General features: G+C 49.6%; 1 protein-coding gene across 1 annotated transcript in view; it reads left to right on the top strand.

Moving 5' to 3' along the window:
* Window positions 1-1261: 1261 nt before the first annotated feature.
* The window catches only part of LOC143925628 (serine protease 33-like), a 58204-nt gene continuing 40084 nt past the window's right edge, over window positions 1262-19381 (top strand). The window contains exons 1-2 of the mRNA XM_077450095.1: window positions 1262-1298; window positions 16395-16481. Of these exons, the coding sequence (XP_077306221.1) occupies window positions 1262-1298; window positions 16395-16481 (124 nt within the window). The remainder of the gene's footprint in view (window positions 1299-16394; window positions 16482-19381) is intronic.

Below are 19381 nucleotides of genomic sequence, written 5' to 3'. Positions count from 1 at the left end.
CACTTGTATCCCTCCACACCAATCAATATGTTTTTTTTTTTTTTTTAATAAAACTGTTGTATCTTCATTAGTTACCTTATATTAAATGCAGTGATGTCATCACCATGTCTATGTGCCTAATTAGGTTTGCTGTGCTAACAATCAATAAAACATATTGTGACAATATATAAAAATATGAAACAGATCAAATGGGTGAAAAGGTGAGTCCCATGTGATAAAAGAGTCCATTAAAACACCTCATGAAAATTTCAAATATGAAGGCTCAAATGCCTTTATACGCATTATACGAGGAGAAAAATCACGTGATTTGGTGAAAGTTGGCTGAAAAAGTCCTGCAGTGTGTATGCAATACAAGTTCACGGCCGACGCCCTTTGTACAAAAATCCAAGGGAAAGTTTGTACAAAGTCCTATCGTGTGTATGAGGCTTAATAGTACTTGGTTTTGCACACATATATACGAGAGCACTTTATGTGACTAGGATTGCACTTATTTTGCACATTATGCATGAGAGCACTTTATACTACTAGTGTCATATGAAGGGTTTATTTAAACCCTTTGGAAAGGTACATTTGTAACAATTTTTGGACCACTATTGATTTTAGCACACTAACATTTGGTATATTTTAATTGCTTAATATTATTGGCTGGGGATTTGGACTTTTTTTCAAAATAGCTTCTATAATTAGGAAAACATTTTCAAGCAACCACTTATGGCAGGCGGAGCCTGAGATTTCTATTATGGATTCCATGAACCCGTGTTCAAGAGAACCATTTAAACAAGCAGATTAAAATCACTGAAGCGATCCCTTGGTAGACAATGATATTCCAACAAGTCCGATTATTATCTACCAAAGGCATTCTTCCCCTTGCCTTTCTCTTGCAATCTCCTTTCATGTTGGTTGCATTGGCTGAAACACATTATGGCCAGATTGCTGATGCCACCCTAAATGCTCAGAACATAATTCATCTTCTGACACCAGAGAAAATAAGCCATTTCCTCCTCACCTTCCACAATTCGGTGTGTTAGCATTTGAGCAATTTGTCAACCAGCATTGTAATATACTGCAAGTGGCAGGCGGCATGCCAGACCAAGCGAGGGTTGACCAGAAAGTAAACCAGAGCTTGTGTACCCAAACTACACCATTATAAAGAATAAGGAAGTGAAAGTGGTTTAAATTCGTGGGCACAAAATTGTGTTCTTCACAGATCAGCGCGAGAGAGAGAGAGAGAGATCTGATGAATATCTTCCACTCTGCCGGGATGGGGATGCTCACTGTACTCATTCTCATAGCCACAGGTAAGTAGTTCACCAAAAAGTCTGCACTGACCTAAGGTCTCATGATGGGCTGCCAAACAAAAAGTTGAACAAATAAAATGGAGGCCACAATGAGTTCACTATTATCATTATCGCCGTTGGCGAGCATGCGTGCCCCAGACTCGGGAGTGTGGTATCACATTTGTAGCAGTAAAAGTGCTATAGGGCAGTCTGCAAATGCTTAACATCAGTATTTAACAATGAAATTGGTCTGGAATTAGCCGGGGAAGTAGGTGCTTTACCAGGCTTTGGTATGGTGAGTGAGTGACTTGTATAGCGCTACCTATGCGAACTGAATCGCCTCAGGGCGCTTTGTTGCCACCAGAGTCCATCTGCAGCTTCGCGTGGTCCTTTACCCCGTAAGGTCCTGACACACTTACGAACACATAGTATGTAGGTATAGTGGCTATTTATGTCTGAAGCATCTCAGACGGGAAGGAGACAGAGGACATTGGAGCCGCAAACACCGAAGAGAGAGTGGGAGAAAGGGTGCAGTGAAATTGTTTGTAATAGGCATTCAATAAGCCATCAGGTCTCAGGGATTTTCCAATCAGGAGAGATTGAATAGCCTTGGCAAACTCATGGAGGGTAATAGGTTTCAATGCTTGCAGTTGGGAGCTTGTAAGGGTAGGTAGCTGTAGAGTAGCAAGGAAAGAGTTCATATGGTTGTCAAGAGTTTGGGGAGTACGAGGGTCAGTTTTTACATTGTACAAGGAGCAGTGCACCCGGGAGCCAGAGAGGTGGGGGGGCTGAAGCCCCAGAGTGCTCCGCTCCCTCCTTCTCCTCTCATTGTCCATGTCCAGGGGGCTCTCTCCGCTACCGCCACCATGTTTCCTGCTCAAGCCCCCCCCATTCTTCCTGTCAAAGAAGGAGAGCAGCCGGGGATCGGAGGGGCAGGTCTCTGTGTGGACAGAGACCAGCCACGCAGTGCCGTCGTGGGGGGTGGTCCATGCCTGACACATGTTCTCCTCCTCCTCCTCTCTGTGTCTAACTCAGGACCTGCCTGCTGTGATCTGTTCTCCACGCGGGCGGAGCGGATGCACACTCCAGCTGCCACTGGGTGTTTTTATGTACCCTAATGGAGAGGAGGGGGGTCTGTACTAATGGAGGGGGGTATGTCCTGGTGGGGGGGTCTGTACTAATGGAGGGGGGTATGTCCTGGTGGGGGGGTCTGTAGTAATGGAGGGAGAGTTTGTCCTGGTGGGGGGGTTCTGTACTAATGGGGGGGGGTCTATACTAATGGAGGGGGGGTTGTCCTGGGGAGGTCTTCCTGGTGGTGGGGGGTCTGTACTAATGGAGGGGAGGTTTGTCCTGTGGGGGGGTTCTGTACTACTGGGGGGGTTTACACTAATAGAGGGGGGTTTGTCCTGGTGGGAGGTCTGTACTAATGGAGGGGAGTTTATCCTGGTGGGGGGGTCTGTACTAAGGGGGAATTTGTTCTGGTGGGGAGAGGTCTGTACTAATTGAGGGGAGTTTATCCTGGTGGAGGGAGGTCTGTACTAATGGAGGGGGGTTTGTCCTGCTGGGAGGTCTGTACTAATGGAGGGCGGTTTGTCCTGGTGCAAAGTCTGTACTAATGGAGGGGGTGTTTGTCCTGGTGGGGGGGTCTGTACTAAGGGGGGATTTGTCCTGGTGGGGAGAGGTCTGTACTAATGGAGGGAGTTTATCCTGGTGGGGGGAGGTCTGTACTAATGGAGGGGGTTTTATCCTGGCAGAGGGGTCTGTACTAATGGAGGGGGTGGTTTGTCCTGGGGGGGTCTGTACTAATGGAGGGGATGGTTTGTCCTGGGGGGGTCTATACTGATGGAGGGGATGGTTTGTCCGGGGGGGTCTATACTGATGGAGGGGGTGGTTTGTCCGGGGGGGGTCTATACTGATGGAGGGGGGTCTGTACTGAGGAAGGTCTGTACTGAGGAGGGAAGGGTTTATACTTAGTGGGGAGTCTGCACTGACAAAGGGGGGTCTATACTTAGTGGAGGGGGGTCTGTACTGAGGGGCGACTATAGTTGGGGGAAGGGGGTGACACCATGTTATACTGCACCTGGTGACACCAACCCTAGTGACGCCAATGTAGCTGTGGGCTCTTTTTTCCCCTCTCCCTCTCCTCCTTGCACGCGCTGCTGTACTAGTGAGCAGCGCTTGCCAGCACAACCACCCACTATGTTTCTGCCCCCGCCTTCATATCAGCCAGGGAAGAAATAGAATAGAAAAGGGTAAAGAGAAGAGGATTGTGGGACATGTAGTCCCGAGGACTGGCGGCCCCACTGTAACACGTAAACTGCAGCCCACACAGCATTCCCAGCTGAGTGGGAGAGAGAGAGAGCCAGAAGCCTGGGAAAGCTTTCAGGGAAGTACACCCAGGACTCCAGGGAGAGAAGACAGTGCTGAGAGAACCCCATCAGAGAGAGAACCCCGCTTCCCTGCGCCACCAGAGGGAAAGCCACACAGCCTAGCGCCATCCCTGGCAGAGAAAGGAATGGAGTTCATTGCCAGAATACAGATCTTGGTGCTACCCAGCGGAGTCACCACAGGCAATTCAGAGTGAGCTGACTCCTGATCAGAGGAACCGTTGCTACTGTATATCGCTGGGTCAGGTTAGAGGGCCGATCGGCCATTATCTACTAAAATTCATAGGAACGGCAGTCTCTGACTAGGGATGAGCCGAACACCCCCTGGTTCGGTTCGCACCAGAACTTTCGAAAGGACCCCAAATTCGTACGAAAGTTAGAACACCATTGAAGTCTATGGGACTCAAACTTTCGAAATTAAAAGTGCTAATTTTAACTTCTAATATGCAAGATACTGTTCTAAAAAGGGTTTGGGGACCTGGCTCCTGCCCCAGGGGACATGGGTCAATGCAAAAAAAAGTTTTAAAAATGGCCGTTTTGGCGTCAGCACTGATTTTAATGATAATTAAAGTGAAAAAAAAAGTGAAATATTCCTTTAAATATCATGCCTGGGTGGTGTCTATAGTATGCCTGTGAAGTGCACTGTGTTTCCCGTGTTTAGAACAGTCCCTGCACAAAATGACATTTGACGGAAATAACGTCATTTAAAACTGCTTGCGGTTTTAATGTTATATCTGGTTCCTGCAATATGGTTGAAAATCATTGAGAAAAATGGCATGGGTAGCCCTCCCTGCCCATTACCAGCCCCTTTGGGTCTTGTACGGATATTAAGGGGAACCCCTTACCCATATTAAAAAAAGGAAACACGTGTGGCCCCCAGGCCCTATATCCTGGTGGGGGGAGGTCTGTACTAATGGAGGGATGTATACCATATACATCCTGTAAGCCCGAGTACCTTCCCAAGAACCGCTGAACCACCAGGTTAAGGACGTGAGCCACACAGGGCACATGGGTCAGTTGTCCCTGTCGGAGGGCGGAGAGGAGGTTGGTGCCATTGTCGCAAACTACCATTCCTGGCTTAAGCTGGCATGGCGTCAACCACCTCTCAGCCTGCCCCTGCAGAGCTGACAAAACATCCGCCGCAGTGTGGCTCCTGTCCCCCAAACAAACCAGCGCAAGCACGGCATGGCATCGTTTTGCCTGCGTACTTGCGTAGCCCCTGGAATGCCTACGGAGCACCGCTGATTCTGAGGACAGAGCACTGGAAGAGGCCATGGAGGAAGAAGAAGGGGAGGGGGTGGAGGAGAGAGGTGTGTCACAACCAATAGTAGCATTTTGGAGGCGTGGTGGCGGAACAACCTCCAACACTACTGCACCTTGTCCTGCATCCTTCCCAGCTGCCAGAAGAGTGACCCAATGGGCTGTGAAAGACAGGTAACGTCCCTGTCCATTCCTGCTGGACCATGAGTCAGCGGTAATATGCACCTTACCGCTGACCTCCCTGACCAGCGAGGCAAGGACATTGCCTTCCACATGCCGGTAGAGAGACGGAATCGCCTTCCTTGAGAAAAAGTGGCGTTTGGGGACCTGCCACTCACATTGTACAAACTCACGGAAGGGGGCCGAGTCTACCAACTGAAAAGGCAGCAGTTGAAGTGCTAGCAATTTAGCCAAGCTAGCATTCAACCGCTGGGCATGTGGATGGCTGGGAGTGAACTTCTTTCTACGGTCCAGCAGCTGGGGCAGGGGCATTTGCCTGCTATAATCGGACGTGGGTGTACTGCTAGCAGAGTGCCCAGAAGCACTTGGCTGTGCCACACCTAATTCTACACCTTCATTCCTCTCAGAGCAGGTTTCAGAGAGGACCGAAGGTCTAGTGGGGTTGTAGATCCCAGCTGATGAGGAGCAAGGAGAGGTCCGCTTTGTTCTTTGGTGTGGGTCTTTGAGGTACGCTTGCCAACAAGCTGCATGGCAGGTCAACATATGTCTGGTCAAGCATGTGGTGCTCAAGCGGCTGATGTTTTGGCCACGCGAGATGCGATTGAGACATATGTTGCAAATAGCAGCGGTGCGATCTGATGCACTCGTCTCAAAAAAGGCCCACACCAAAGAACTTTTAGAATAACGCGCAGAGGCAGCACCCTGCACAGGCGGAGCTCTGCGGTGTGATTCAGTCGGCGTGCTGCCCCTAAGCTGGCCCTCGGAGGGCATCCTGCCTCGTTGGACATGTGCCTCCTTCTCCTCCTCCTCCTCCTCTCTCCTACCAGGCACCCATGTGGAGTCAGTGCCCTCATCGTCCCCTCCCTCTTCATCGCTGGAGCAAACCTGGCAGTATGCTGAAGCTTGTGAAACATGACTGGCAGATTGCTGTCCTTCTTGAGTAGTGATGGCCGAACGGTTCGCCCGGCGGTCGTTTTGCGGCGAATTTCAGTCGTTCGCGGTCCGGTCGTTCGCTCGCCTATTGCCGTCGTTCTCCCCGGCGGACTTACGTGTTTAAAGGGAAAGGACGGTGTGTGCTACAGGGACAGCCAGATTAGTCGTCATCATCATCATCATCATCATTAGCTGTTACTATCAGGTCCACAAAAGAGCTATTCCAGTAACCACTAATCGTTCCAGTCTACTCTTTTTTGCCACTTTGTATAGGGACAGGAAGGAAGCAGTGTTGTCAGGCAGTGAGGGTCAGTTTAAAGACTTGCTGTTACTATTAGTTCCACAAAGGTTCTTTTCAGGACTGGTATCAGTGGTATGGTAATAGGCTTGTACACGTATAATATTCTTTCTTCCAAATATAGAAAGAATATTATACTTGACTGCTGCCCTTCTGCTGCAGTCTGCTAATCATTCACAACTCACTTGTTCCACAAAGCTCTTTATCAGGACTGGTAACTTGGTCTGTCTAGGGTGCTACAGTACATAGGGTTGAATGCGGTACAGTCTGCTGTTCTGTAAGGACCGCTATCGGTCCACAATAGATAGGGTTGAGGTGCACCACTGCTGACTGCTGCCCTATACAGCAGCAGTCCTTCATTGGTATAGGGACTGACGTACAGTCTGCTAATCACTAACACACAACCTGCTTGGTCCACAAAAGTTCCTATAAGGACTGGTAACTTGGTCTAGGGTGCTACAGTACATAGGGTTGAGTGTGGTACAGTCTGCTGTTCTGTAAGGACCGCTATCGGTCCACAATAGATAGGGTTGAGGTGCACTACTGCTGACTGCTGCCCTATACTGCAGCAGTCCTTCATTGGTATAGGGACTGACGTACAGTCTGCTAATCACGAACACACAACCTGCTTGGTCCACAAAAGTTCCTATAAGGACTGGTAACTTGGTCTAGGGTGCTACAGTACATAGGGCTGAGTGCGGTACAGTCTGCTGTTCTGTAAGGACCGCTATCGGTCCACAATACATAGGGTTGAGGTGTACTACTGCTGACCGCTGCCCTATACTGCAGCAGTCCTTCAGCAGTATAGGGACTGACGTACAGTCTGCTAATCAGTCACACACAACCTACTTGGTCCACAAAGGTCCTTATAAGGACTGGTAACTTGGTGTAGGGTGCTACAGTACATAGGGTTGAGTGAGGTACAGTCTGCTGTTCTGTAAGGACCGGTATCGGTCCACAATATATAGGGTTGAGGTGCACTACTGCTGCCCTATACTGCAGCAGTCCTTCATCGGTATAGGGACTAAGAGTTTTGTCACAGGGTCATTTAAAAAATGACAGGCAGAGGAAGAGGCAGGCCCTTCCGCAGGGGTGGTAGGGGTAGGGCAGGAGCAACAGCCTTGAGCCAAAGTGGGAAGTTGCAGAAGGTGCGTTCAATTACTTTAAAGGACGCACCAGACTTGGTTGAGTGGCTCACTCATCCTTACTCTTCTGCACCCTCCTCATCCTCTCGATCTGCACCCTCTTCTTCACTCTCTGCTATGTGCACCCCCAAAGACACTACCACCAACAACACCACCACCACATACCTTCCGCTTGAGTCACAGGAATTATTTTCCGATCCATACCAAGAGGACATTTCTGATGCGCAGCCACTCTTGGTATTGGATCAGGAAGAGGAGGTAGCAACAACCGCTACTCAGCAGTCTGACGACAGTACCCAGATCAGCCCAAGGAGGAGGTTGGTCCCCGGTGTTGCTGCCTACTCCGAGATCTCTACTTATAGGGGTGGGGAAGGTGACGTTGATGATGACGTGTCTAGTGATGTCACGTGGGTGCCCACAAGAGAGGAAGAGGAGGGGAGTTCAGAGGGAGATATGGACCAGCAGATAGGGAGGAGAAGCAGGAATAACTTACATTGCACAGGAGGGACAAAGCAGACTGCAAATGTATCAGGAGCGAGTCATCGACCATGTACGGTCACATCTGCCGCTCCCAGGACACCGGCACATGGCTCCGCAGTGTGGGCTTTTTTTAACGTGTCCGCTTCTGACAATAGCGTTGCAATCTGCAATCTTTGCAGTCAACGCATTAGTCGCGGTAAGCCCAACACTCACCTAGGGACGACCGCCTTAAGAAGGCACATGAGCAGCCATCACCGAGCCCAGTGGGAGCAACGGAACACACAAAGCCACACTGCAGGCTCTCACCGTCCAGCCTCGTCTTCTACTTCTCCTCTCTCCTCACAATTGTCCTCCACTCCACCTTCCATCACGCCAAGCTCACGTTTTTCTGCAAAAAGGCAGGCTTCCGTGGGCCTAATGTTCGAGCGTAAAAAAATGATGACGCCGGATAACCCTCTTGCCCAATGGTTGACGGCTGGCTTGTCAGAACTGATAGCCCACCAACTACTGCCATATAAACTGGTGGACTCGGAGGCCTTTCGCAAATTTGTGGCCATTGGAACACCACAATGGAAGGTCCCAGGAAGGAAGTATTTCTCAGAGAAGGGCATCCCAGAGCTATATGGCCATGTTCAGCGGCAAGTGAATGCATCTCTGGCACACAGTGTCGGTGCCAAGATACATCTGACCACAGACACTTGGTCTAGCAAACACGGGCAGAGAAGGTATATCAGTTTTACTGCCCACTGGGTGAACCTTCTGACGGCCGTCAAGCATGTAACCCGTGGCACCCGTGTAGATTTGGTTTTACCGCCACGGATTGCATGCAGGCCTGGCTCTTCTTCTCCTCCTCCTCCTACTCCATCCTCCTCCCTCTCCTGCTCAGCTGCCTCCTCCTTTTCCGCTGCTAGCGTCTCTTCCGCTGCACCGCCCAAGCTCCCCAGAACCTATTCCACATGCCAGGTGAGACGTTGCCATGCCGTGCTGCGTCTGTTGTGCCTGGAAGCCAAGAGTCACACTGGCCCGGCACTCCTTTCATCTTTGCGTTCACAGGCAGATCAGTGGCTAACACCGCTCAATTTGACAGTTGGTAAAGTGGTGTGTGACAACGGTGCCAATCTTCTTAGCGCATTGAAACAGGGCAAAATCACGCACGTGCCATGCATGGCACACGTCTTAAACTTGGTCGTGCAGCGATTCCTTGTCAAATACCCTGGGGTCCAGGACATCTTGCGGCAGGCAAGGAAAATCTCGGCCCATTTCAGAAGATCTTACACGGCCATGGCTCGCCTTGCTGACATTCAGCGGCGACACCATCTGCCGGTCAGACGTCTTATTTGCGATTGCCCGACGCGATGGAACTCAACCTTCTATATGCTTGATAGGCTGCTCCAGCAGAAACGTGCAGTTAACGTCTACCTGTATGAACTCTGCGAAAGAAACGGTTCTGGGGAGCTGGGGTTTTTTTCACCGCGCCAGTGGCTGCTCATGCGCGACGCATGCAGACTTCTGCGGCCATTTGAGGAGATCACCAAACTGGTCAGTCGCAGCCATGGCGCCATCAGTGACATGGTACCTTATGCCTTCTTTATGGAGCGTGCATTGCGTTGTGTCATTGATCAGGCTGTGGAGGAGCAAGAGCGGGAAGATGAGGAAGTCGCAATGCTGGATGAATTCCCGGGGGGGCTACTCTATCTGAGACAAGTCAACAACAGGAGTCTGATGAGGAGTCAGAGGAGGAGGGTGCCGGGGCGGATGAGGAGGAGCAAGAAGAGCATGCTTTAAACCTTTCTGGGATCCCTGTTGTGCGTGGATGGGGAGAGCAGAATGAAGAGGACGACATTATCCTGGATGATGAGCAGGAGCCAGGCCACCACACCGCTTCCACTTTAGTGCAAATGGGGGCCTTCATGCTCCAGTGTTTTAATAGGGACCCCCGTATAAAAAGCATAAGAGTCAAGGACCAGTACTGGGTGGCAACGTACTTAGACCCCCGGTACAAACACAAAATGGCGGAAATGTTACCGCCGTCGCAGAGGGCTGTCAGAATGCAGCACTTCCAGGCCTTGCTTCGAGAAATGCTGCATTCTGCTTTTGCGTGCGCTGACAGAGGAGAAATTCCCACTCCCAGAGAAGGAGTTGCGGGTACCAATCCAACAGCGCCTGCAAGAAGAGGCCGGTTTGAAGATGTGTTGGTGACTTTGGATATGAGGTCATTCTTTCAGCTGACCCATCGACAGGTGTCATCCGGATCCAGCATCAGGGAACGCCTAGACCATCAGGTTTCCGACTACATTGGGTTAACGGCCGATGTGGACGCTCTGAGGAGTGATGAACCCCTGGACTACTGGGTGGGCAGGCTTGACCTCTGGCCAGAGCTTGCCCAATTTGCAATGGAACTGTTGGCTTGCCCCTCATCCAGTGTCCTGTCGGAAAGGACGTTCAGCGCAGCAGGGGGGATCGTGACCGATAAGCGTACTCGCCTAGCTCCCAACAGTGTTAACTACCTCACATTTCTAAAAATGAATGAGGCATGGATCTCGGAGGAATTCAGCACATGTGACCAGTAGACCATGTATATGTCTATAAACTATTTTTTTAATCAAGCACACAGACCTTCTTTCTTCATTTGGCTCACTTCCTTGTCCCAAAAAAGCACACCGTACTATATGCCCCTACCCTCCTCTTTGGAGAGGTTGAGCGGTGTCATATTTCTACTGGGGCTGCTTATGATATCCCTGTGCTGTGCTGACTTCCTCCTGGGGGTTCTTATTATGAGGGGATCACACCATCCCTGTGCTGTGCTGAATTCCTCCTGGGGGTTCCTATTATGAGGGGATCACACCATCCCTGTGCTGTGCTGAGTTTCTCCTGGGCCTGCTTACTATGAGGGGATCACACCATCCCTGTGCTGTGCTGACTTCCTCCTGGGGGTTCTTATTATGAGGGGATCACACCATCCCTGTGCTGTGCTGAGTTTCTCCTGGGCCTGCTTATTATGAGGGGATCACACCATCCCTGTGCTGTGCTGACTTACTCCTGGGGCTGCTTACGGTGCTGCTGTCAGTGCTGTATATCACGGTGCTGGTGTGAGTGCTTAATGTCACGGTGCTGCTGTCAGTGCTGTATATCACGGTGCTGATGTCAGTGCTTAATGTCACGCTTCTGATGTCAGTACTCTCTATCACGGTGCTGCTGTCAGTGCTGTATATCACTGTGCTGATGTCAGTGCTGTATGTCACGCTTCTGATGTCAGTGCCCTCTATCATGGTGCTGCTGTCAGTGCTGTATATCACGGTGCTGATGTCAGTGCTGTATGTCACCCTTCTGATGTCAGTGCTCTCTATCACGGTGTTGCTGTCAATGCTGTATGTCACGGTGCTGGTGTTAATGCTTTATGTCACGCTGCTGATGTCAGTGCCCTCTATCACGGTGCTGTTGTCAGATGCCTCTATCACGGTGCATGTGTCATTGCTGTATGTCACGCTGCTGGTGATCATCTCCTGCACCCTCTTCTTTGCCTACCCTGGTCCCTGACCTTCCCTCTCCTCCATTGCCTTCATGCGCTCCACAGTCCAGAATTGTCAGAACAATTTCCCATATAAAAAAAGAATGCTTGTAGTTATCGATCCCAAATTCACCTCACACATGCATTATGTCATTGGCCATGTGGTGGGACTATGTTTGCCCAGCTAATAATTATGTTGTGGCTGCAAATTCGACCTGAAGGTTTGAAACGTTCGCCTCCCATTGAAGTCAATGGGGCCCACGGCGAATGTTCGGTTTTGCAAACGTCCGGCCTCGTTCGCGAAACGTCCCGTCGGAAGTTCGTCCATCACAATTCTTGAGCTCCCCCTCTCTCTGCATTCACGCTACTGCCTTCCTCTAGCTGAGTATCATCATCAGAGCCTACAAAACACTGGGCATCCTCCTGGAGCATGTACCCAACACTGTGCTCAAAAAGTTCAGGAGACTCCTCAGGAGGACGTGGTGGGTCTAGGGAAGGAGTCACTGATGAGGACATTGAGAGGAGGGAAGACGATGCATTGGCAGCTGCTTTGCTAGTACCCTGAGCCTGGGTGAGAGAGGATGAGGAGGATGAAGAGGGCTTGGTCATCCACTCTACCAAGTCCTTGGCATGTTGCGGCTCAACATGTCCAGCTGCCGAAAAGAAGGACAAGCGTGTCCCATGGCCACGTGCTGATGATGACGATGCACCGAGTCCACGACCAGCACTGTTGTCTCTAGACACAGAGCCTGCTTGCCCTCTTTTATCGGCTCGCGCCTGTCTGCCTCTCCTTGCTGGCCTTCCGGACATGGTAATGGCCTGAAGGGAGTTTGGAAAACCAGCAATTGGGTAGTGTATATTGTGCTGGAGGCACACACAACAAACACTAACTCCTGCAGATGTCAGATGGCTCAATTAGAGAAGAGCTATGTAGGTGGATATAGCGGTGTATACTGGGTTCAGAGCACGCAGACAGCACACACAATCTCCTATCACTGACTGCAAGCTCTATTTAAAACGAGCAAGATAGCTTGCTATATAGATGGATATAGCGGTGTATACTGGGTTCAGAGCACGCAGACAGCACACACAATCTCCTACCACTGACTGCAAGCTCTATTTAAAACAAGCAAGATAGTTAGCTATATAGGTGGATACAGTGGTGTATACTGGGTTCAGAGCACGCAGACAGCACGCACAATCTCCTACCACTGACTGCAAGCTCTATTTAAAACAAGCACGACAGTTAGCTATATAGGTGGATATAACGGTGTATACTGGGTTCAGAGCAGGCAGACAGCACGCACAATCTCCTACCACTGACTGCAAGCTCTATTTAAAAAGAGCAAGATAGTTAGCTATATAGGTGGATATAGCGGTGTATACTGGGTTCAGAGCACGCACACAGCACCCACAATCTCCTACCACTGACTGCAAGCTCTATTTAAAACGAGCAAGATAGCTAGCTATATAGATGGATAAAGCGGTGTATACTGGGTTCAGAGCACGCAGACAGCACGCACAATCTCCTACCACTGACTGCAAGCTCTATTTAAAACGAGCAAGATAGCTAGCTATATAGGTGGATATAGCGGTGTATACTGGGTTCAGAGCACGCAGACAGCACGCACAATCTCCTACCACTGACTGCAAGCTCTATTAAAAAAGAGAAATGTAGCTAGCTATATAGGTGGATATAGCGGTGTATACTGCGGTCAGGGCACGCAGACAACAACCACTACAGAAGAGCAAGAACGAAAAATCGGCCGATAACGATCGGTGTATACTGTGTTGAAGAACACCCACTAATTCCTACAGACGCCAACACACTACACAAGGCCGCCGCGCTGGCGGCCTTATATAGTGTGGGGCGTGTACTACACAGCCTGAGCTATGATTGGCCACAGGCATCCGGCCTGTGGCCAATCATGGCTCTCCTCGCTGCCGGTGCTGTGATTGGCCAAGCATGCGGGGTCACAGTGCATGCTTGGCCAATCATGAGCCAGGAATGCACTGCGATGGCGCAATGCATTGTGGGCCATGAGCCCCACACGAATTTGGCACAAGCGGCCCATGACATTCAGAATTCGCCCAACGGGCGAACAGCCGATGTTCGACTCGAACACGAAGCTCATCCCTATCTCTGACCCTTTCCTGTATCATGTCTGCAGTCTCTGACCATCTCCTGTATTATATCTGTAGTCTCTGACCTTCTCCTGTACTATGTCTGCAGTCTCTGACCGTCTCCATTACTATGATGCAGTCTCTGACCATCTCTTGTACCATGTCTGCAGTCTCTGACGTCTACTGTACTATGTCTGCAGTCTCTGACTGTCTACTGTAGTATGTCTGCAGTCTCTGACCATCTCCTGTACTATGTCTGCAGTCTCTGACCATCTCCTGTATTATCTATGCAGTCTCTGACCATCTCCTGTACCATGTCTGCAGGCTTTGACTGTCTCTTGTATCATGTCTGCAGTCTCTGACCATCTCCTGTAGTATGTTTGCAGTCTCTGACTGTCTCTTGTATAATGTCTGCAGTCTCTCACCATTTCTTGTATCATGCCTGCAGTCTCTGACAATCTCCTGTACTATGATTGCAGTCTCTGACCATCTCTTGTATCATGTCTGCAGTCTCTGACCATCTCTTGTATCATATCTGCAGTCTCTGACCGTCTCTTGTATCATGTCTGCAGTCTCTGACCATCTCTTGTATCATATCTGCAGTCTCTGACTGTCTCTTTTATCATGTCTGCTGTCTCTCACCATCTCTTGTACTAAGTCTGGGGGCTCTTTATAACAGAAGCCCATTCTGTGTGCATCAGAGAGACTCCCCTCCAGGTACCACTAGTGTACGCTCTTCCTGTATTTTCTTTATTGTTAAAAGATCATGGGAGGATCCCAGGGTAACGAAGACTTCTTAGGCCGCGTACACACGAGAGGATTGTCCGCCCAACTTAGTCCGCTGAAACGTGTTTCAGCGGACAATCCGCTCGTGTGTGGGCTTCAGCGGACTTTTTCAGGGGACAGTCTGGCGAACAAAGTCTTTCGGAATTTCCGTAATATTGTCCGTCCAACTTGGGTTTCAGAGGACAGTCCGCTCGTGAGTAGGCAAGTTGGACGGACTAAGTATGGCGCATGCTCAGAAAGGATTTCCACGGCCGAAGGTTGCATTGCAGTGTATTGGATGTTGTATTTCTAGTCCCGTCGTACGTGCTGTACACGTCATCGCGCAAGTTTTCAACGGACTGTCTGTTCAACGTATGTGGTCAAGTCCGTTCATTCAAAAGTTGGACGGACTGTCTGTCAGACTGTCTGACGAACTTAGTTGGGCGGACAATCCTCTCGTGTGTACGCGGCCTTAGGGGAGCATTTCTGTGTTCGAGTCGTTGCCATAGAAACATTTGTAAAGCTGAGGAGTTGGTAAGTTGACCACGCCCATGTGGGGGCACCAGCAGCATTTCTGCACCCAGGCGTCTGTGACCCCAGGATTGACCCGGGGGGGGGGGGCTTGCAAAGATGGGGAAACTCACAGTATTAGGCCCCTTACACACTGGGCGGATCAGTAATGATCCGTCCTGTGGTGATCCGCTTGCTCAGCGGGGATCGCTCCGTTGTCCCCGCTGAGCCGGCGGATAACAGGGCGGTCTCGGCACACTGCGCAGGGACCGCCCTGTCAGCTCTCCGCTCTCCTCTATGGGGGATCGGATGAGCACGGACTGTCTGTCCGTGCTCATCTGATCCGCTCTGCAGACGGATAGAAAAATAGGATTTTCCTCCGTCTGCAGAATCGGACGATAGCGGGTGTCTGCGGATGTTCATCCGCAGACACCCACTATCCCATAGGAATGCATGTATGTATGACATAATGTCCACATGTGTGAAAGGGGCCTTATGCCGCGTACACACGGGCGGACTTTGAGGGATTAAGTCTGACAGACTTCCGACGGAGTTCTGCCGGAGTTCCGACAGAGTTCTGACGGACTTTTCGACTGAGCGGACTTGGCCACACACAATCACACCAAACTCCGACGGATTCTAACGTGATGACTACGACTGGACTCGAATAAGGAAGTTCATAGCCAGTGGCCAATAGCTGCACTAGCGTCGGTTTTAGTCCGTCGGAATAGCACACACACGAGCGAATTTTTCGGAGGGACCGGGTCCGGCGGAGTTCCGTCAGAAAAATTTGAAGTATGTTCCATATTCTAAAGTCCGTCAGACTTTTGCGAATCAAAAGTCCGTTGCAGCCCACACACGATCGAATAGTCTGACGGAATCATTCCGTCGGACTTTGGATGTTCAAAAGTCCGCTCGTGTGTACGGGGCTTTACTCATTCCCCTGCAAAAACAAAATGCAAATAATTGTTTCATATTATTGGCTGGGGATTTGGACTTTTTTCAAAATAGTTTCTTTAATTAGGAAAACATTTTCAAGCAACCACTTATGGCAGGCAGAGCCTGAGATTTCTATTATGGATTCCATGAACCCGTGTTCAAGAGAACCATTTAAACAAGCAGATTAATATCACTGAAGTGATCCCTTGGTAGACAATGATATTCCAACAAGTCCGATTATTATCTACCAAAGGCATTCTTCCCCTTGCCTTTCTCTTGCAATCTCCTTTCATGTTGGTTGCATTGGCTGAAACACGTTATGGGCAGATTGCTGATGCCACCCTAAATGCTCAGAACATAATTCATCTTCTGACACCAGAGAAAATAAGCCATTTCCTCCTCACCTTCCACAATTCGGTGTGTTTGCATTTGAGCAATTTGTCAAGAAGCATTGTAATATACTGCAAGTGGCAGGCGGCATGCCAGACCAAGCGAGGGTTGACCAGAAAGTAAACCAGAGCTTGTGTACCCAAACTACACCATTATAAAGAATAAAGAAGTGAAAGCTCAAAATTGTGTTCTTCACAGATCAGCGAGAGAGAGAGAGAGATCTGATGAATATCTTCCACTCTCCCGGGATGGGGATGCTCACTGTACTCATTCTCATAGCCACAGGTAAGTAGCTCACCAAAAAGTCTGCACTGACCTAAGGTCTCATGATGGGCTGCCAAACAAAAAGCTGAACAAATAACATGTTTCCACAATGAGTTCACTATATTATCTTATCTCGGAACTCTCTGTCTGAACTTTATCTCAGATTTCTGAGATCATTGTAACTTAGGCCGCGTACACACGGGCGGACTGTCCGGCCAACTTAGTCCGCTGAAACACAGTTCAGCGGACAATCCGCTCGTGTGTGGGCTTCAGCGGACTTTTTCAGCGGACAGTCTGGTGAACCAAGTCTTTCGGAATTTCCATAATTTTGTCAGTCGAAACTTGGTTTCAGCGGACAGTCCGCTCGTGAGTAGGCTAGTTGGACGGACTAAGTACGGCGCATGCTCAGAAAGGATTTACACGGCCGAAGGTTGCATTGCTGTGTATTGGACGTCGAATTTCTAGTCCCGTCGTACGTGCTGTGCACGTCATCGCGCAAGTTTTCGGCGGACTGTTCGTTTATCGTGTGTGGTCAAGTCCGTTCATTCAAAAGTACGACGGACTGTCTGACAGACTGTCTGACGAACTTAGTTGGGCGGACAATCCGCCCGTGTGTACGCAGCCTAAGGATGAAAATTATTATTTTGCTGTAAAATCACTACAAAATGACTGATTGTGCGCTTGAAATTGTATTGATGTGGGTGAAATTTTGTCTGTTAAGCTGAATTGATTTTAGCTAAAATGATTTACTGCAGAATTGTTTATTTTGCCCTTGGCGATGTTTTGTCAAAGTGGGAACAGTCAATTTTGTCTATTGAGCTGCTTAGGCAAAACTTGCTAGAAATAATACAATGTACTCTTTCCTTTTTATTCCTTAAGGGCCGTACACACAATCAGACTTTTTGACAAAAAACATGCAAATGAGCTGTTTTGGAGCAACATCCGACCGTGCGTTCATCTGACTTTTGTTGGCTGTGCGAACGGACAAACTTTCCGGCAACAAAAGTCCGATGGAGCAAAGTCTGATCGTGTGTACAGAAAACCATCGGACTTTTGTACAAAGTACAAACACGCATGCTCAGAACCAATGCAAAAGATCAGACAACAATACAGAAGTTGACCAAAGGTGGCGGTAAAGAGCAGAAAAACCACGAGATTTGGTGAAAGTTGGCTGAAAAAGTCCTGCCGTGTGTATGCAATACAAGTTCACGGCCGACGCCCTTTGTACAAAAAATCCACGATCGGACTTTGTACAAACTTTCCCGTGGACTTTTGTACAAAGGGCGTGGTCCACAAGTTTGTATTCCATACACACGATCGGACTTTTTGACAACAAACACGAACGTAGTGACGTCACAACGTACTGATGACACTTCAAAAGAGGACGTTCAATTACTCCAGCGCCACCTTTGGTCAACTTCTGTATTGTAGTCTGATCTTTTGCATTGGTTCTGAGCATGAGTGTTTGTACTTTGTACAAAAGTCCAATGGTTTTGCGTACACACGATTAGGGATGAGCTTCGTGTTCGAGTCGAACGCATGTTCGACTCGAACATCGGTCGTTCGTGCGTTCGCCGAATTCCGAACGTTTGGGCCATTCGCGACAAAATTCGTGTGGCCCACAATGCACTGCGATGGCGCAATGCATTGCTGTTTCACGATTGGCCAAGCATGCACTGTGACCCCGCATGCTTGGCCAATCACAGCGCCAGCAGCGAGGAGAGCCATGGTTGGCCACAGGCAGAATGCCTGTGGCCAATCATAGCTCAGGCTGTGTAGTGCACGCCCCACACTATATAAAGCCGCCTTTCAGGCGGCCTCGTGTAGTGTTTGTTAGCATCTGAAGCAGTGGGTGTTCTGTGTACCTTCAACACAGTTACACACCAATCGTTTTTGGCTGATTTACTATCTTGCTCTTGTGTAGTGGTTATTGTCTGTGCCCTGACCGCAGTATACACCACTATATTCACCTCACCTATATAGCTAGTGATCTAGCTTTAATAATAGAGCTTGCAGTCAGTAGTGTTAGTGCGTGCTGTCTGCGTGCTCTGTACCCAGTACATACCGCTATAATCCACCTACATAGCTGTTCTCTATTTGGGCCCGATTGTCATCTGCAGGAGTTATTGGAAGTTGTGTGTGCTTCCAGCACAGCACAGTATACATCTGTATATACCCCTTTAACTCTGCTGTTCTATAAAAAAGGCATCTGCAGGAGTTAGTGGGTGTTGTGTGCCTCCAGCACAATATAAACTACCCAACTACTGTTTTACCCAACTCCCTTCAGGCCATTACCATGTCTGGAAGGCCAGCAAGGAGAGGCAGACAGGCGCGAGCCGATAAAAGAGGGCAAGCAGGCTCTGTGTCTAGAGACAACAGTGCTGGTCATGGACGCGGTGCATTGTCATCAGCACATGGCCATGGGACATGCTTGTCCTTTTCTGCAGCTGGACATGTTGAACCGCAACATGCCAACGACTTGGTAGAGTGGATGACCAAGCCCTCTTCATCCTCCTCATCCTCTCTCATCCAGTCTCAGGGTAGTAGAAAAGCAGCTGCCAACAAATCGTCGTCCCTCCTCTCAATGTCATCATCAGTGACTCCTTCCCTAGACCCACCACGTCCTCCTGAGGAGTCTCCTGAACTCTTTGAGCACAGTGTTGGGTACATGCTCCAGGAGGATGCCCAGTGTTTGGTGGGCTCTGATGATGACACTCAGCTAGAGGAAGGCAGTAGCGTGAGCGCAGAGAGAGGGGATGCTCAAGAAGCACAGCAATCTGGCAGTCATGTTCCACAAGCTGCAGCATACTGCCAGGTTTGCTACAGCGATGAAGAGGGAGGGGATGATGAGGGCACTGACTCCACGTGGGTGCCTGGAAGGAGGGAGGAGGAGGAGGAGGAGGAGGCACATGTCCAACGAG

This window comes from Lithobates pipiens, unplaced genomic scaffold (assembly GCF_037356315.1).
Source record: "Lithobates pipiens isolate NorthernLeopardFrog02 unplaced genomic scaffold, aLitPip1_a1.2 Scaffold_22, whole genome shotgun sequence".
In the NCBI taxonomy this organism is placed as follows: domain Eukaryota; kingdom Metazoa; phylum Chordata; class Amphibia; order Anura; family Ranidae; genus Lithobates; species Lithobates pipiens.
This window is presented reverse-complemented; position numbering and strand designations above follow the sequence as displayed.